Source organism: Hyperoodon ampullatus (assembly GCF_949752795.1).
Source record: "Hyperoodon ampullatus genome assembly, chromosome: 6".
In the NCBI taxonomy this organism is placed as follows: domain Eukaryota; kingdom Metazoa; phylum Chordata; class Mammalia; order Artiodactyla; family Ziphiidae; genus Hyperoodon; species Hyperoodon ampullatus.
Window position 1 is genome coordinate 3,356,332 of NC_136919.1, and position 15,872 is coordinate 3,372,203.

The 15,872-nt window shown below is 61.7% G+C and overlaps 1 protein-coding gene across 2 annotated transcripts in view; it reads left to right on the plus strand.

Annotated features, from left to right (window-relative positions):
* COL5A1 (collagen type V alpha 1 chain) overlaps positions 1-15,872 on the plus strand; it is a 158,787-nt gene that overhangs the window by 137,559 nt on the left and 5,356 nt on the right. The window contains exons 54-65 of one of the 2 annotated variants that reach the window (XM_079707147.1): positions 354-407; positions 1,181-1,288; positions 1,411-1,464; positions 1,556-1,609; positions 1,922-2,029; positions 3,194-3,247; positions 4,115-4,150; positions 4,541-4,594; positions 5,121-5,376; positions 6,340-6,452; positions 9,202-9,270; positions 12,813-13,046. In XM_079707147.1, the coding sequence (XP_079563273.1) occupies positions 354-407; positions 1,181-1,288; positions 1,411-1,464; positions 1,556-1,609; positions 1,922-2,029; positions 3,194-3,247; positions 4,115-4,150; positions 4,541-4,594; positions 5,121-5,376; positions 6,340-6,452; positions 9,202-9,270; positions 12,813-13,046 (1,194 nt within the window). Of the gene's footprint in view, positions 1-353; positions 408-1,180; positions 1,289-1,410; positions 1,465-1,555; positions 1,610-1,921; positions 2,030-3,193; positions 3,248-4,114; positions 4,151-4,540; positions 4,595-5,120; positions 5,377-6,339; positions 6,453-9,201; positions 9,271-9,331; positions 9,401-12,812; positions 13,047-15,872 lie in introns of both variants that reach the window. The other variant, XM_079707148.1, reaches the window with a different exon arrangement.

Here is a 15,872-nt window from a genome sequence, read left to right on the forward strand (position 1 = left end):
CCGCTCCATTTAGGATGAGCCCACTGCTGACACCGTCAGTAACGGGAGAAAAACACCCATGGAGCTGAAAAAACCCCTTTTCCCCTGGGTCAGACCTTTGGAAAAGTCAGAACAAGCTAATTGAATAATCCAGTCTTTCTCTGGGGCTGCAGTAAACTTGGCCGCTTGGTGTGCAGCCAGGAAAGGAGGCTGCTGGAGTGCCCTCTCCGCAGCCTGACCAGGGGCCTTTTCTGGACGTGGAGGCCCTGGGCCTCGTGCTAAGGGCCTGGGAGTGACCTCCACGCCCCCTCCTCAGCTTCTCACTGAGCTTCTGCGGACCCACTTGTCACATGTCGCCCTCTTGCTCCTTCCAGGGTCCGCCTGGCCCCATAGGTCCCGAAGGCAGGCAGGGAGAGAAAGGAGCTAAGGTAAGTGCTTTTCAGCCCGGCCGTGGTCATGACCGTGACCCTGCATAGACCTGACAGAGCGTGCCGAGGGCATGGTGGCCGCAAGGGTGGGGACTGGACACATATGTGAACATGCGGAGAGGGGCAGGTCGGGCTCAGAGGGAGGCGGGCTGGCTGCGCCTCTGGGTCCAGGGTCCCCGACTCTGCTGTCACATTCTGTCTGCCCCGCCAGCCTGAGGTGGGGAGGCCAGTGCTGGGTGCCCTCGGGCCTGGTGTTGGCCTGGCCAGGCCTCAGCTGCCTTGCCTGCGAAGCAGAGATGGTGACGGTGCCCACGTAGGGCTGAGGAGAGGGTGGGGTGCACGTGCAGTGAGGTTAGGCTGCAGCCCTGTGCCTAGAGCCCTCGAGGCCGCTCCCCGCCCGGAGGTGCTGGGCGGGGCCTCTTCTCGGAGGTGCTCCCGCATTACCTGAGACAGTGATGGAACTCGTCCAGCCCCACGTCTGCTCAGGAAATGGCGGCCGTGCCCACCAGGAGTTCTGTGCCAGCCATAACTGTTGTTTTGGCCATGACAGCTGGGAGGCTGGAAGCACAGTTGACTGTGGACATTGGTGGGTGGAGGATTGGGCAGGGCGGCCTCGATAAGGAACGTGAAGAATCAGGGGAAGCCCCTGGATATCTGGGGCCATCTGGGGTTCTCTCCAAGGCTCCTTGGGGTTTCTGAGCAGCGGTTCTGGGCTGGGGTGACCGGAGCCTCAAACATTGGGGTCCCACCGTGTCTTCCTTGGCGCCCTGCAGGGAGAAGCCGGCTTGGAAGGCCCTCCTGGGAAGACTGGCCCCATTGGCCCCCAGGGGGCCCCTGGGAAGCCCGGGCCCGATGGCCTGCGAGGGATCCCTGGCCCTGTGGTGAGTGGCTCCCGGGGAGGCCTGGGGCAGGGGGCACGGCTACAGAGGGAGGGGAGCAGGCATGGGGACGGGAACGGGGATGGCCAGGGTGGGGCTCACACGGAGGGTCCACTGTGTTTCAGGGTGAGCAAGGTCTCCCAGGAGCCCCAGGCCCCGATGGCCCCCCCGGCCCCATGGTGAGTCACGGATATGCTCCTGAGGAGCCCCCGGTGGTGGCGGAGGGCGGGATTGGGAATGAGAATTCTGATCCCGCTGCCTCCCCTGCAGGGTCCCCCAGGACTCCCTGGCCTCAAAGGAGACTCTGGACCCAAAGGGGAAAAGGTGAGATGGGGTTCCAGGGGACTCTGTGGTTGAAACTCAGGCCCCTCAGGTACCCGTGGTTTCAAACTCAGCAATTCCCCCCCGTTTATCATGTGCTCAGGGTGAGGACACGAAGAACACAGATCCATGTGATTTGGAGACCTGGCCCCTGCCCTCAGTCGGGGGCCTGTGAGGCCCCGTGGACAGCACCTGCCCTGGGCCTGTGTCCATTCCAGGCAGCCCCCAAGGCAAAGATGCGCTGCCACGTCTAGCTGGCCCACGTGGCTGGACGTGAGGTGTTGCCACCGCAAATGCCCCTTCATTTTCCCACAGGGACATCCAGGCTTGATCGGGCTCATCGGACCTCCGGGCGAACAGGGAGAAAAGGGTGACCGCGGTCTCCCCGGCCCCCAGGGCTCCTCTGGCCCCAAGGGAGAACAGGTGCGTGGGATGCTGGCTCTGTGTCCAAAGACCCGAGGTTCGTTAGAGCCGGAATGACGTCCCCATATCAATCAAATCAAGATGGGAACGGCTGAGGGAATGGGCTCGCCCAGGTGACAGCAACCTGGGGCAGAACTGGAGCCCAGCCTGGGCCCTCATTAGCCCTCATGGTCCTGATGACCTCAGAAGTGAAGGTCATTTCCCCTCACTCTGTGCAAGACCCTTTGACCCAACTAATTGTCCAGGAGGTCACTGGCGATGCTCAGCCACATCCTCGCTCCCACCTTGACCCCATATATGCACACCTGACCCTAGACTTCCCTGGGAACCCCTGGAGCTCATTGGAGTTTGAAGCCCCCAGGAAACCACAGCCAAGGAAACCTTAGCCTGCAAGTTTCGCGTGTCCTGCACCTGGGAGCCTCTGGCAGTGGATTCCATGGCCAGGAGAGGTGGGGAGCGAGTGGAGGCAGGGGCGGAGGGCCCTGGCAGGCCGGCCTTTCCATCCCCATGTCAGGGCCACGGGGCCGCACTCCAGCCTGTGAATGACTGCTCCCCAAGCCAGCTGTGACAGGCTCACACGTGCCCCTGTGCTTTGCCCACCTTGGCCTGCACCTGACCTGCAAGAGGACAGGACGCCCGAGACAGAGCTGGAGGCGGCAGGGCCGTGAGGCGGGGAGGAAGCTCGTGGGATGGCGTCCCCCCAACCCAGCCTAGTCCACGGTGTCTCCCCGTGGCACCGAGACCTGGAGAGAGGGTCGGCTCAGAGGCTGCAAACTCCAAGTGTGGGAAAAGCCACTGGGAGGCTGGATGGACAGACAGAACAGGCAGGACCCCAGGACACTTGCCGCCCCCTGTCCTGGGACCCCTGCTTCGGGAGCAGAAAGCAGCCAGAGGGAACCAGGCAGGGACGGTTCACATTAGAACATTAGAAGGAAGCGTTCACGCTCAGCCACCTCCCCGCGGCCCTGCGGGCAGCAGCGCCGGGGTGCTCAGCCTCACAGCAGGTGTTCAGGCCCCCCGCCGGGCCCAGCAGGGAGCGAGGGCTCCCCTCACACGTGGCCGGCCCGTGTTGGGGGAAGAGGCCAGCGAGAACCGAGGGGCGTGGCTGCAGGACAAGCTGCCTCCTGATCCAAGCACTGATGACCACGTTTCTGCTCCTTTCAGGGTATCACTGGTCCTTCGGGCCCGATTGGCCCCCCGGGCCCCCCTGGCTTGCCGGTGCGTATCTGGGAGGGGCATGCGGCTCCCTGGGTTGTCCTGGGAGAGTGGGAGGATGGGCCTCAGAGTTACAGGGAAGTCATGGGACCCCCTGGGGTTGGGCCACAGCCCAGGTGGACCTGGTGCCCCGCACCACGGGTTGATCTGCTCATTAATTCACATCCACATTCCAAGCAGTGGAAACAAGGTAGTGGGGTCACTGGGCTCTGGTTTCAGGCTGCGGAGGAGAAGGGGGGAGCCTCCGTCTCCAGGCGTTGTAGGGCGTGTGGACAGTCCACGGTAGGCACTTTGGGGGCAGCGAAGATGGTGGCTGGCCCGCCACCCTCCCCGTCGGCATGAGCAGGGCCAGCCTGGCCCGGACGTAAGGAGTTGGGGTGCCGTCTTCTATTCACCAGCCTGGGCACCCCCCATGCAGCTGGGAGACCCAGGACTGCAAAGACATCCTCCAGCCTTGAGTCTTTTCTCGCCCGAAACCAGTCAGCCTCTGAGCCCCACCTGGGCCTGGGTGCACGTGGCCCAAGGTGGCCCCGGCTGGTCCGATGCCGGCCCCTGCTGTGGGCTGCTGCGAGGGCTGGAGCGGCTCTGTGTCGGGGCCTCTGAGGCCAGCACACACTTGTCACGTCTGACTCTGGCTGCCTGAGCTGTGATTTCCCTGCTGGGACGGGTGGGAGGCTGACCCGGGGCACTCGGGACCCTCCTGGCCTCCGTGTGGGTGAGCGCCTGCCCCCGCCCACCTCTCCTGTCAAGCAAGTACCAGCGTAGACTCTTGGAGGGGGGACACGGGCGCAAGGAGGGCGTGAAGAGCAGGCCGGTGCCGGGAGGGGAAGGGACCGCCCACCCGCTGACGTTCTGCCCCTCTCTCCGCAGGGCCCTCCTGGTCCAAAAGGTGCTAAGGGATCCTCAGTAAGTGGTGTTGCCCCTGACTGGCCCGTGCCACCTGGGGGAGGGATGTGCATCCCCTTGGATGAGAACCACCCTGGGGTCCCCCTTCCCCTTGACTCATGGGGCCGGTCGTTCACACCCCTCCTCTGTGGCTGGGCTGCCCTGAGCTCACCTCTACCCTGAGTCATCTCAGACCGAGGCTCCCTGCCTTGCAGAAAGGGCTCTGTCCGCCTAAGTCCCCTCCTTGGGGTGTCCAGTTGTCACATCTGGGACTGGGAAGGGGCCCCAGCGTGTTAGGTTTGTCCCTCCACCTTCTCCACCTGTTTCCGGGGATCATTCTAGACCTCAAGGTGGACTCAAGTCACATCAGGCCTCCGTGACCAAGGTTGGTTCTCTTTTTGTTTTCCCCAGGGTCCAACTGGCCCGAAGGGTGAAGCAGGCCAGCCAGGACCCCCTGGTCTGCCGGTGAGTAGCCCTTGAGGGCTTGGGAGCCAGGTGGGGGTTCTCCTGACACCGAGGGAATCGTGGAAGCATCTGTTTGTGTGGTTTAGTCCCAAAGCGTTAATGAAACGTGTGTGGCGGAGCGGGGCCTGTCCGCTTCCCCGGGACACAGGTCAGCCCAGGGCGCCTCCGCCTCGGAAGTCTGGTTGAGGAGAGAGGAAGGGGGAGGGTTGTGTGTGTGTGTGTGTGTGCGCGTGTGCGTGTATGCCCAGGTGCCTCTGTGTGCGCACGTGTGCACGCATGCGTGTGTGTGAGCGTGTGTGCATGCATGTGTGTGTGTGGCAGGAGCAGGCAGCCCTAGACAAGGCCCCGAGGGATGGGTGTGGAATGCTCCAGAGACAGAGAAGAGGGAAGAAGACTGTACTACTAAGAGGGGCTGGTGTCTGTGGCCCAGGACCCTGCAGGTGCAGCCCTGGCGGTCCCGGCCCTGCCGCCACCCGGGGGCCGCCTCGTCCTCTCCCACCCATCACTGTCCCTCTTCCACACCCAGGGCCCCCCAGGCGAGGTCATCCAGCCCCTGCCGATCCAGGCGTCCAGGACGCGGCGGAACATCGACGCCAGCCAGCTGATGGATGACGGGGAGGGTGAGCAGTACATGGACTACGCGGACGGCATGGAGGAGATCTTCGGCTCCCTCAACTCCCTGAAGCTGGAGATCGAGCAGATGAAGCGGCCCCTGGGCACGCAGCAGAACCCCGCGCGCACCTGCAAAGACCTTCAGCTCTGCCACCCTGACTTCCCCGACGGTAGGGCAACCGTGGGCCCGGGGACCAACGCAGGGGTCGGGGCTGAGCAGCCGGTGTGGCGGGAGGGACCCAGGCCTGGGCGGGCATGCGTCTCACTCGGCCTCAGGTCCCCCTCCGTGCAGTGGGGATGCAGGGGCATCTCCCCCTGGTCACCTGACGAGACATCATAGTAGGAGGCGAAGCTGTCCTGGGAGGCTGGGGCAAGAGGTCAAGGCTGTGAGGTCACACAGAGCCGGGGTCTGGTCTAATCTTAGCCACTGTCTGGCAGGTAACCTGCTCTACCCGGGGTCCCATGATCCCCATCTATAAAATGGGAATTAAAACACATACCTATCAGAGGACGTGTATACAATGTATGAAATGCTTTGGGCCTGACGTGATGTTGGCCGCAGCTGCTGTCAGTGTTAATAAGAGTCCTCATGCTGGTATTTGATGTTGTACTTGGGGAAGCACTATTTAGACTCCAGAATATGATAAAAATGCAAATCAGTCCCATTCTCACCATTAATAACCAAGCACTACCTACCTACTAGAAAATAAGATCACACTGGCTTGCTCTGGGAAGGATGAACTCTTCTGCAAGATCTAAGGGGTGCCTGTGGTTCCAGTTGACTCTGATCCTAAGAACGTGAACTTCTAGGAGTTTTCCCGGAGCACCTCTGGGTTCCCATCCACCCGCCAGCAGGCAGAGCCACCCTCCCGGGTCCCCAGAGCTTGGACCCCGTGGGCCTCACGCTCCAGCTGTGCTCTTGATGATGAGGCTGTCCCTGTCACTCCGTGGGCCCAGCAGGAACAGCAGGATGCCATTGGGCAAAGCCCAGAAAGGGCTGTGCTGCGGCACGTGCCTGGGCTGTGTGCTGTCACTGCTGGACTGAGATGTGGCAGCTGCTTCTGGAACCGTCCAAGGAGCAGCTCTCACGACCCGCCTCCCTCCCTAACCCCAACTCTAACCCTGTGATCCAGGTGAATACTGGGTGGATCCGAACCAAGGCTGCTCCAGGGACTCCTTCAAAGTCTACTGCAACTTCACAGCCGGGGGGTCGACGTGCGTCTTCCCCGACAAGAAGTCCGAGGGGGTGAGTACCTGCCTCCATCGCCTCCTCTCCTGCTGGGGCCAGGCCAGGGCTCCAGATATTTCACATGCATGCAGCTTTAAGGATGAAAACCAGAAACTGGCCAGATCTAAAATCAAGGCTTTTCCTCCAGAAGTAGACTTGAATTTGCCTTAGGAAGAAATTTCTAGCAATGGGGCGGGCTTAGTGCAGCCTCATTTGTGGAAGTGGAAGGGGTGGTTGGCGCGTGGCTATCTTCCCCCTACCCCGCCAGGGCTGGGATTTCCACCACTGGTTGGTCACATCCTTCCTAAAATGACCCTACAGTTCTGACCTCAGAGCAACCTGAAACCCATGGAAGGACTTTGGGGAGCGAAAGTGACCCAAATGCGTCTTTTAGAAGCTGGCGTTCGCTGAAATTCTTAGTGTCAGCTTCCTGGGTATCGCTCCTGAGTGCCATGCATTCCTTTACAGTCTGTTTAGTGAGGTTCTGATCCATGGAGATTTTGTGGGGTGGCGATCTGAGTCACCTCTGTGGTCTTTCAGCGTCCTCCCCTCTGTGGTGGGGTCTCTGTGTGTGCGGAAGGGTGTGAACCAGTGTGTGTGGATGGGTGTGCAGGTGGTGTGCAGTAGTGTGTGGGTGGCTGGTGGATGGCATGTGGGTGGCGTGTGGATGGAGTGCAGGTGGTGTGTGGATGGCAGGTGGATGGCGTGTGGATGGCATGTGGGTGGCATGCGGATGGCGTGTGGGCGGCGTGTGGGTGGCTTGCGGGTGGTGTGTGGATGGCGTGCGGGTGGCGTGTGGGTGGCACGTGGATGGCGTGTGGGTGGCGTGTGGATGGCACGTGGATGGCACGTGGATGTCGTGTGGATGGCGTGTGGGTGGCGTGCAGGGACAGGCGTGTGTGGCAGGCGTGTGCTGCTTTCTGTCAAGCAGGCGTTGGAGGCCAGGCCCACTGTGGCCCAGGACAGGTGAGGAAGGGGGGCGAGGTCTCTACCTGGGCAGATGGTGGAGACTTTGGCCGCAGTGCCCTTTGCATCTGCCTGGACAGACCCCCTTCGTAATGTCCCGCCCCAACGGCTCCCTATCCCGTGCCGCACACCGAGGGCAGTGGGTTCCTGGAGCCGCAGCCCTGGTACCTTGCAGGTTCAGGGTTGGGCACAGCAGGAGTCGGGCAACCTGTGGTCCTCGGCTTCCCAGCTGCCTCAGCGCCCAGAGCCATTTCCTCTGGAGGGAGAGGTGCCCTGTCCCTAAATCTCACTGTCCCCGAGGGGAGCTCCGGCACTCCTGTGGGCCGGCAGGAACAGGGGCACTGCACTGGCGTGGATGCCTTGGGCACCCCTGTTTCATGTTCACGTTCTCCCTACCTGGGATTTTAAATCCCTGGGAAACCACACCCCTGGCAACAAGACCCCTGTGGTTCACAAGGAAATTCAAACCTCAGGACCCTTGCATCTGGCAGAGGCCCAGGAGGAAATTCCAGTGGGAAAATGCTGCCTCGTGTCCTTTCATTGCTGTCTGTCCTCTGCAAACGGCCTCGCTGCTGGAGGACCAGTAGGACGGCCCCCAGGAGCCCTCGCTGGTGGTGGAGCCAGGCGGACGGTGGGCTTGGGGCACCGAGTGACCCCCGCTGCTCCTTGCCTTTCCTCTGCACCTGTGCTGACCGCCAGGGCCCCACGGGCTGGAGCCTCGGGCGGGTTGAGGCATTCTGCCCAGTCTCCCGGGTTGCAGGGCCCCCTTGGTGGCGGAAGGGGTGGGGATGGAGGGCAGAAGTCTGGGCGAGGCGCCCACCTGCCCACGCCTCTGGTCCTGCTCTGGGAGGAGGTGGCCTTCGTGCTTTTCGAGCGCAGCGCTGACAGCGGCAGGTTTGGAACCAGAGGGGAGAGTCCCGAGGGGCGGGGGGCAGGCTGGACTTGCTCCTCCTCCAGTGGGGCCGCTTCTCAGGCTCCCCTGCACGAGCCCAGCTCAGAGGAGACGCCAGGGGATGGGGAACGGGACCCGGCGCCCAGGCGGAGCACCGGAGGGACGGCTGGGAACAGGCTGGACCTGTGGGCACTCTCCCCAAAGAGAAAGCCCCACCACGCGCTCAGCACACACACTACACACACACCATTGTACACCACACTCACACACACCACATACACACACACCCTATGCAGAAACACACACGCACACCTCACACCCAGCTGGACCTCGGTAGGGTCTCCTGCCCACTCTGTCCACAGGTAGAGGCCTTGGAGATGGAGCCACGCCTCCAGATCAGGGGCTCAAATCAGAGAATGCCCACCTGTCTGCTCTCAGCCTATCAGTAGTAAATGGTCTTATTATCATTACTGTCGTCATCTGGGCGAGATGAGTGAGAATCGCCCGTTCACCCCTTCATTAATTCACTCCACGAGCATTTTTCTGCAGTCACCAAGTGCCAGGCTCTATCCTAGGTGCTGGATACACAGAACTGATCCGATGCAGACGCTTCTGACCCTGCACGTGAAGCAGGTGCCCGCACCTGGAAAGCACCAGGGCTCCCCCGTCCCCATTGCGGTCATGGGTCCGTCCTGGAGTGAGCGCCCAGCTCTGGGGGAGTTAGGTGCCCCTAAGGGATCTTCTCCCAGGAGGCCGTCTGTCTCGCATCTCCGTGAGGGCAGGACGCAGGCCCGCTTGGGCAGGGAGAAGGCGTGTTTGCAGGACGTGGGAGCATTTCTCGTGAAGGCGGAAGTAACACTGTCGTTCTCTCTGTTTCTCTCCCTCCCCACCTCCCGCCTCGATGTTTAGGCCAGAATCACTTCTTGGCCCAAAGAAAACCCGGGTTCCTGGTTCAGTGAATTCAAGCGTGGCAAACTGGTAAGACGGCCTCCGACGTGTGTGCAGTGTCGGTTAAACCCACCCGTTTCGTATCTTGCAGAGTAAAATGGCCCGCTGGCCCAAAGAGCAGCCCTCCACCTGGTACAGTCAGTACAAGCGCGGGTCCCTGGTAAGTGGCCGCGGGGCTGCCTGCTTGCGGCACGGCCTGGCTCGGCTCTGCATGGGACTAATCGCCCCCAGCGCCGCATCTGCTCCTGCCCTTTGGCCAAACTGCTCCACGGCCAGGACCGCCAGGCTCAGGCCGGCCCCTCCTGCCACCCTGACGAGGCTTCACTTTAGCCGGAGGCAGCTGGATGGTTGTCTCTTCAGGTGGAGGACCCGAAGCTGGCATTCAGAGCCCCAGCTGGGTGCCGCCAGGAATTGAGACCAGAGACACCAGGAGTGGAGGGTTTATTTTGCTAAGTTGTAGCGGGCAGCTTGGATGAAGTGGGTCCTGGACCATTAACCCATCCAGTTCTTTCCCGGATCCATCCTCCTCGTGCCCTGCCCCTGCTGTGGCTGGGGGCCGAGGGGCCATTCCGGTTGCCCATGGGACCCTGGGCTTCTCCGCTGCATCGCACACGACCATGCTGGTCCCTGTGTTAACTTCTGGGGAGCCGGTCTTACCTAGGCCATCCCGGAGGTGAAAGGCAACTGGCATCCCTCTAAAGATCTGGATGTGATGCTTTTCTAGCCGGCATAGAGGCCGAGGCCATTGGGACCCGGTCATGTGGGGCCAGCGACTGCTTCCACGCAGCAGGGTGTTTTCCCCAAACATCTCGGGAGTTTGATTTGGGCCCGTTTCCGGAATCAAGTGCAGAGTTCTGTGCTCCCTTCCCGGCAAGTTCAAGGACTGGGTTCCAGACGTGGCCGCGTTGCCGGTCCCCGAGAGCCCCCTTTGCTTCCTGCGTCCACCCTTCGGCTCCTGTCCCACCTGGGCCATCCCTGAAGGACGTCCTTCCCACTCAGAAGCCAGGTCTCGGGTCCACGACTTCGGGCCCAACCCCCTGCCCTCAGTTGGCTCCCCGGGGGGTCCCAGGGCCACGTTCCCCCAGGACTCAGAGTAGGGCCTTCCAGCGGCCTCTGCCCGCTGCACTTGGGGACCCCCAATTCCTAGGCCCGGAGGTGCTCTGTGCTCAGTTAATATCTCACGGCCCGTGTCCTTGATTCCCAGTCACTGCGGCTCTTTCCAGACACTGGAGGTTTGCGCTCACCTTGCCACGTCTGGGGACTTCCTCTCGTCTTTGTGTGGGGACCTCCGGCACCCTTGCCCCCTTTTTCTCCTGCTGTTTCTCCTCTCCTTCACCTCCTCGGTGCTGTCCTTGGGAAGGAGCCACTGGCAGGCAGAAGGACCTGAAGTGGACGCCCACTCGGGGAGGCAGTGCCCGGGGCCCTTGAGCCGGGTGGATAGAGGGTCGGGGGGCGTGGGAGTCAGGAGGAGCCGGGGCCGTGGTCCTTTCTGCAGCCGTGCTGGTGGCCTTCTCCAGACAGGGCCCCGCACACCCACCCCCTTGCTCTGTGGAAGCGGGTAGAGAATACCCACTTTCAGCCGCCAGCCCAGAGCCTGCCCGCTGCTTGGGTCCTGTTTCGCAGACAGTTGACCAAGGATGGAGGTGAAGGGTCAGTCTAGGGGAAACATCAGCTCGTCTTTGGCATTTTCCTGCTGCATCATTTCTAGCAGCCTGTGACCATCAGAGTGGACAGGGCGTAAATACAGGTCCCTCCCTGAAGAAAGAGGTGCTTTTCTGGGCTGGCTGCCCTGGGCATCCCACGTGAAGGTGATACTGCAGAGCTGCTTCCCCCCAGGAGGGCGGGGCCTCGCGGCGGGGCTTGGCCGTGCCTGGTCCTCCTCCACCTGCCCGGCACTGGGGGCTTCAGGTCCTTCTGCGTCCAGCACTGCCCACCTCTCTCTCTGCATGCGTCCTTCCTCCAGTCAGTCGCCTTGCGTCCAGGAGGAGCACCCGACGGCCCCGACTGCGGTTGGTATCCACTCTCTCTCCTCAAGGTCCGGCTGGAAGTCGGTGTCTGGTGGCTGTGTGGGGAGCTGGCCAGCAGCTCTGCGCTCCCGCCGCTCCGCCGGGAAGGGCAGGATCCCAGGCCTGGCTCACTGCCTTCGGCTCTAACTGTATAGATGTCTCTATACATACGTGCACAATATCAGCTTAAATTCTCCCTCGTGTGTTCAGGACGGCTCGTTTAGGGTAGGCTGGGGGCTAGGGTCCGAGACAGAGCAGCGGGGGAGCGGCCGTGTGCTGGGAGGGGAAACGCGGGTCTCCGATCCTGATGTCCGTCTGTGCGTCGTCTGACGGGGAGACGTGATGGGCCAAGCCTGCTCTGCTGGGTGTGTGAGGAGAGCCTGGCCTCTCACGCTGAGGGCCTTCAGGGAGAGCAGAGACCCGCCTCGTCCCGGGGGCTAAGGACTGTCCCCGCCCCTCCTGTGTCCAGCAGCTCAAAAAGCTGCAGTTTAGAAGACGCAGAAACTCATCTGTCTCTCGGGACGCCTGGCACTGGCCCGCGCCCGGCTGAGCTCTCAACCCAGCGTGCATTCGACCTGTGACGCTGAGAAGCCACTTGAGAACCAACGCTCTCTCCAGGGTGCTGCCCTGGGTTTGCTGGCAGAGAGCGGGGCTTTCATCAAGGCTCCTGCCACCAGAGAGCCCTGGACTGCCCGCTCAGTGTGGGCTGACCACCCCAGGCCACAGCACGGCCCACTCTGCTTTCTGCTGGATTCCATGCCCGGGACGGGGCAAGAATGGCCTCTCCCCCGTGCCTCCACAATGGTGCCTGGTCCCTCCAGGCTTCTGGCTCTTGGCCATATGTCCTGTGACCCTCTCACAGGCCGGCCTTCCTGTCTGCTGGCCAAGACCCCATGCCTCAGGCCCCTTCCTCCCCGAAGCCACCTGCCCTTTCTGTCTCCAATTCTCATGGCCCCAGCCAGGTCCTTGCACGTCACAGAGATCAGCCAGTGGTTTTCATGTATTAGCATGATCTAATGAGCACCTTCTTTTCTCCGGCATCGGGGCACAGTGACAGGGATGTACATGCCAAGCCCATGCCCTCAGGGTACTCACGGTCCAGGGAGGGCTGCAGACCAGGCCCCAGGTGCCTCTGACACAGGAGTCCAGTGCTCGTGTGGAGGGCCTCACAGCCAGTAGGAAAGATGGACACTGAGGCAGGCCAAGGTGGGTGAGGGTACCGAACCCCAGCAGGCTTCCTGGAGGCAGAGGCACATGAGTTGAACCCTGGAGGCTGAGTAGGGACCAACCCGGTAAAGTGGAGTGGGTGGGTTATCTAGGTCCCTGAAAGGAATGAGGCGTGGTTCACAGTATTCCAGGGAACCCCCCAGAGAGCCCAGTGCATACTGGCCTGGGGCCCGGGGCCCGGGCGTGCAGCAGGTTTCCAGATGGGGCTCTTGGCGTGGCCCACGCTCCAGAGGAGACAGCGAGTGGCTGAAGCTCTGGAAGCCCCGGCCGTGTGGACGAGGGGCTTTGCGCAGCCGTGTGTCCCCTCCCTGCTGAGCGCCCCTTCTTGTCCCCCTGCAGCTCTCCTACGTGGACACTGAGGGCAACCCCGTGGGCGTGGTCCAGATGACCTTCCTGCGGCTGCTCAGCGCCTCCGCCCACCAAAACATCACCTATAACTGCTACCAGTCGGTCGCCTGGCAGGACGCCGCCACGGGCAGCTACGACAAGGCCATGCGCTTCCTGGGCTCCAACGATGAGGAGATGTCCTACGATAACAGCCCCTACATTCACGCCCTGGTGGACGGCTGTGCTGTGAGTGTCGCCCGCTGCCCTGCCTGGGAGTGGGGATGGGGGACGGTGTCTGTTGGTGCCTCATGCAGTTCATTCGGTCACCACGAACTTCTCGGGCACCTACCGTGTCCTGGGCCCTGGGTGCAGCGAGGGCCCAGGCACAGTGCCGCTGACCGTGGCTGGTGGACGTGGAATCCCCAGGCCAAGTGGGGACCTTCCCGCGGAACTGGGGTCGGGAAGGCCACGCTGAGATCTGATGGCAAAGGCCGACCGGGGTCCCTGATCCCGTGCCTGGTGTGACATGGAGCATTCTTGGTCCGATTTGGAAGTTGAGACGCCTCCACTTTTTGGGAATGGCCGGAGCTGAGTCTGAGTTTGCTCCTGGGAGTGTGGCCGTGCTGGGAGGTGTCCTGCAGACTCAGAGGGCGGTGACAGTGTCAACCCTTGTGACACCCCCAGCCCTTGCTGGGTCACCTCCCTGGACCCTGTGCCGCCCTCTGGGAAGGACGTTCTGCTCAGGCCCGAGAAGCCAGTCAGGCCTGGGGTTGCTTCACTCTTTGGCCCCCGGCCCGTGCTTGCCAGGGTCAGCCCCTCGACTGTGCCTCCCGGGGCTGCATCTGCCCTGGGCAGCCCGGGTCTGAGCTGCGTCCTCCTGTCCTGGGCCATGCACAGGGCCCAGTCCTGGTGAAACCCTCAGACGTGTCCCTCCTGTGGCCTCTCCAGGACTGGAGATGGGGGTGTCAGCAGGAAGCACCGCCTCTGCGGGTCTTAGTGTCACATCTGACATCAGACCCCCGGCCTCTCACCACCTGCTCCCCAGAGACCCTGCCCGAGGCCCCCACCCTGCCTGGCTCCCTTGGGGACAGGGCTAATGGGGGGTCCACCCCACTTAGTGTCCAGGGCCAGTTTCGCGGTGCCGGCGCCTGTGGACACCCTCCTCTGGAAGGCACTGTGCCTCTGGTCTTGAGGTCGGGAAAGCTCTTCCCTAATTCCCAGGCCCCAGTTCCGGTCAGGGCCCTTCCCGTGGATTTCCACATTGAGTGAACCATCTGCAGTCCCTTCTGGTTCTTCCTGGTTCCAGAAGGTTTCGCCACTTGGCTCCAACACCCTTGTTATATAGAGTGGCCAGGACATGTATCAGAGCTGGTCACAGGTGTCCCCAGCCAGGGGCAGGTGTACCGGGCACTGAGCTGTCTCTGCGTGCTTGTGAGCAGCCGGTGCTCCTGCCTGTGCATCCATCTTCCCTGCTGTGCATTCCTGTCCTGTGCTTTGGGGGCGTGTGTGGGATCTGAGGGTTCTCCCTAAGGCCTGCTGAGGTGGTCTGGCTACTTGGCCAAGCCAGAGTGTCTGGATGGTCCTGCAAGGCAGGCTCAGCCAGGCAGGAAAGCGGGAGGGCAGTGCTGACCCACTGGGTCGCTAGTAGCCGCTGAGAGCAGGACTCAGGTGGACCCAAGTTCACGTCTTGCCTCCTCCCCGGCTGCCCCGCTTGGACTGGGACAGACCCTTCAGCTGTGGGAAGCTCCAGTCCTTCTCCCTACAAAAGGATCTAGTTATAACCCCCAAGGGATTCCTTGGGGCTAGAGGTGAGTGTAGGGCAGGCATGGGGCCAGGGTGCCCGGAAGGACGGCATCCTCGGGATGCTGGGCCTCCCCTCCATGCTGCCCTGGCCCCTGGGACTGGTGAGGGTCAGTCCTTCAGACCTGCCCATGGAATGTGCAGAACTCGTCCCTATTTAAGGTCAGATAGGGATGCAGCTCCCTGTGGAAAGGGATCCAGAAGCATCCGGAAGCCTCAGCCATCCAGCATTTGTTCACGTTCCTGACACAAACCCCAAACTGCTCCCAGAAGGTCGTGCGGCACCAAGTAAAATCATCCCTCGTGTCTGTCTTCTACAAGCGGAGGTAATAATAGCACCACGTCACAGGGCTGTTCCAGGGGGAGCGTGCCTAAAAAGCTCAGAGCCGTGCTCAGCTGCCATGAGCCCCAGAAGAAGCCCTGTTCCTGTGATTGTTTCAGGCAACACGGGCTCACGAGCACAAGACAGTCAAGGTGGGGCTTCCCTGGTGGCGCAGTGGTTGAGAATCTGCCTGCCAATGCAGGGGACACGGGTTTGAGCCCTGGTCTGGGAAGATCCCACGTGCCGTGGAGCAACTAGGCCCGTGAGCCACAACTGCTGAGCCTGCACGTCTGGAGCCTGTGCTCCGCAACAAGGGAGGCCGCGACAGTGAGAGGCCTGTGCACCGCGATGAAGAGTGGTCCCCACTTGCCACAACTAGAGAAAGCCCTCGCACAGAAACGAAGACCCAACACAGCTAAAAATAAATAAATTAATTAATTTTTTTAAAATCCCTTTAAAAAAAAAAAAAGACAGTCAAGGTGGAGATGTGAGGAGAAACAGGGACTCTCATAGAGCAGAGGCAGAGCCTGGGACGGGGCTTGGGGCTCCTCAGCTTCCACGGCAGAAAGGGAAACACTCTGGGTGACCCCGTACGTGTCATCTGGTAAAGGGTGCAGACTGGCTTTCTGGAAGAGAGACCATTCATTCCCTGGAAGGCATGCTGGGAAAATGTATCTTGTGAAGAACCGACTGGGGTGAAAAGGCAGATGCTCCTGGCCCCCTAATGCATCTCAGAAGGCTCCTGCACTCTTGAGAGCTTCCTGGGAAGATTCAAGTGCCCCCGTGCCTCTCCCTCTCGAAGCTGCCTGCCCAGAAGTTTCCAGTGCTGCTGTCTAACTCAGAACCTGACCTCCCGGCTCTGCAGGCTCCCGGTACAGGACAAGCTCGGACCTCCCTTCATCCTACAATCCAAAGTCCTCTCCCTCTGGGCCAACGTCTCCTGATGCCGT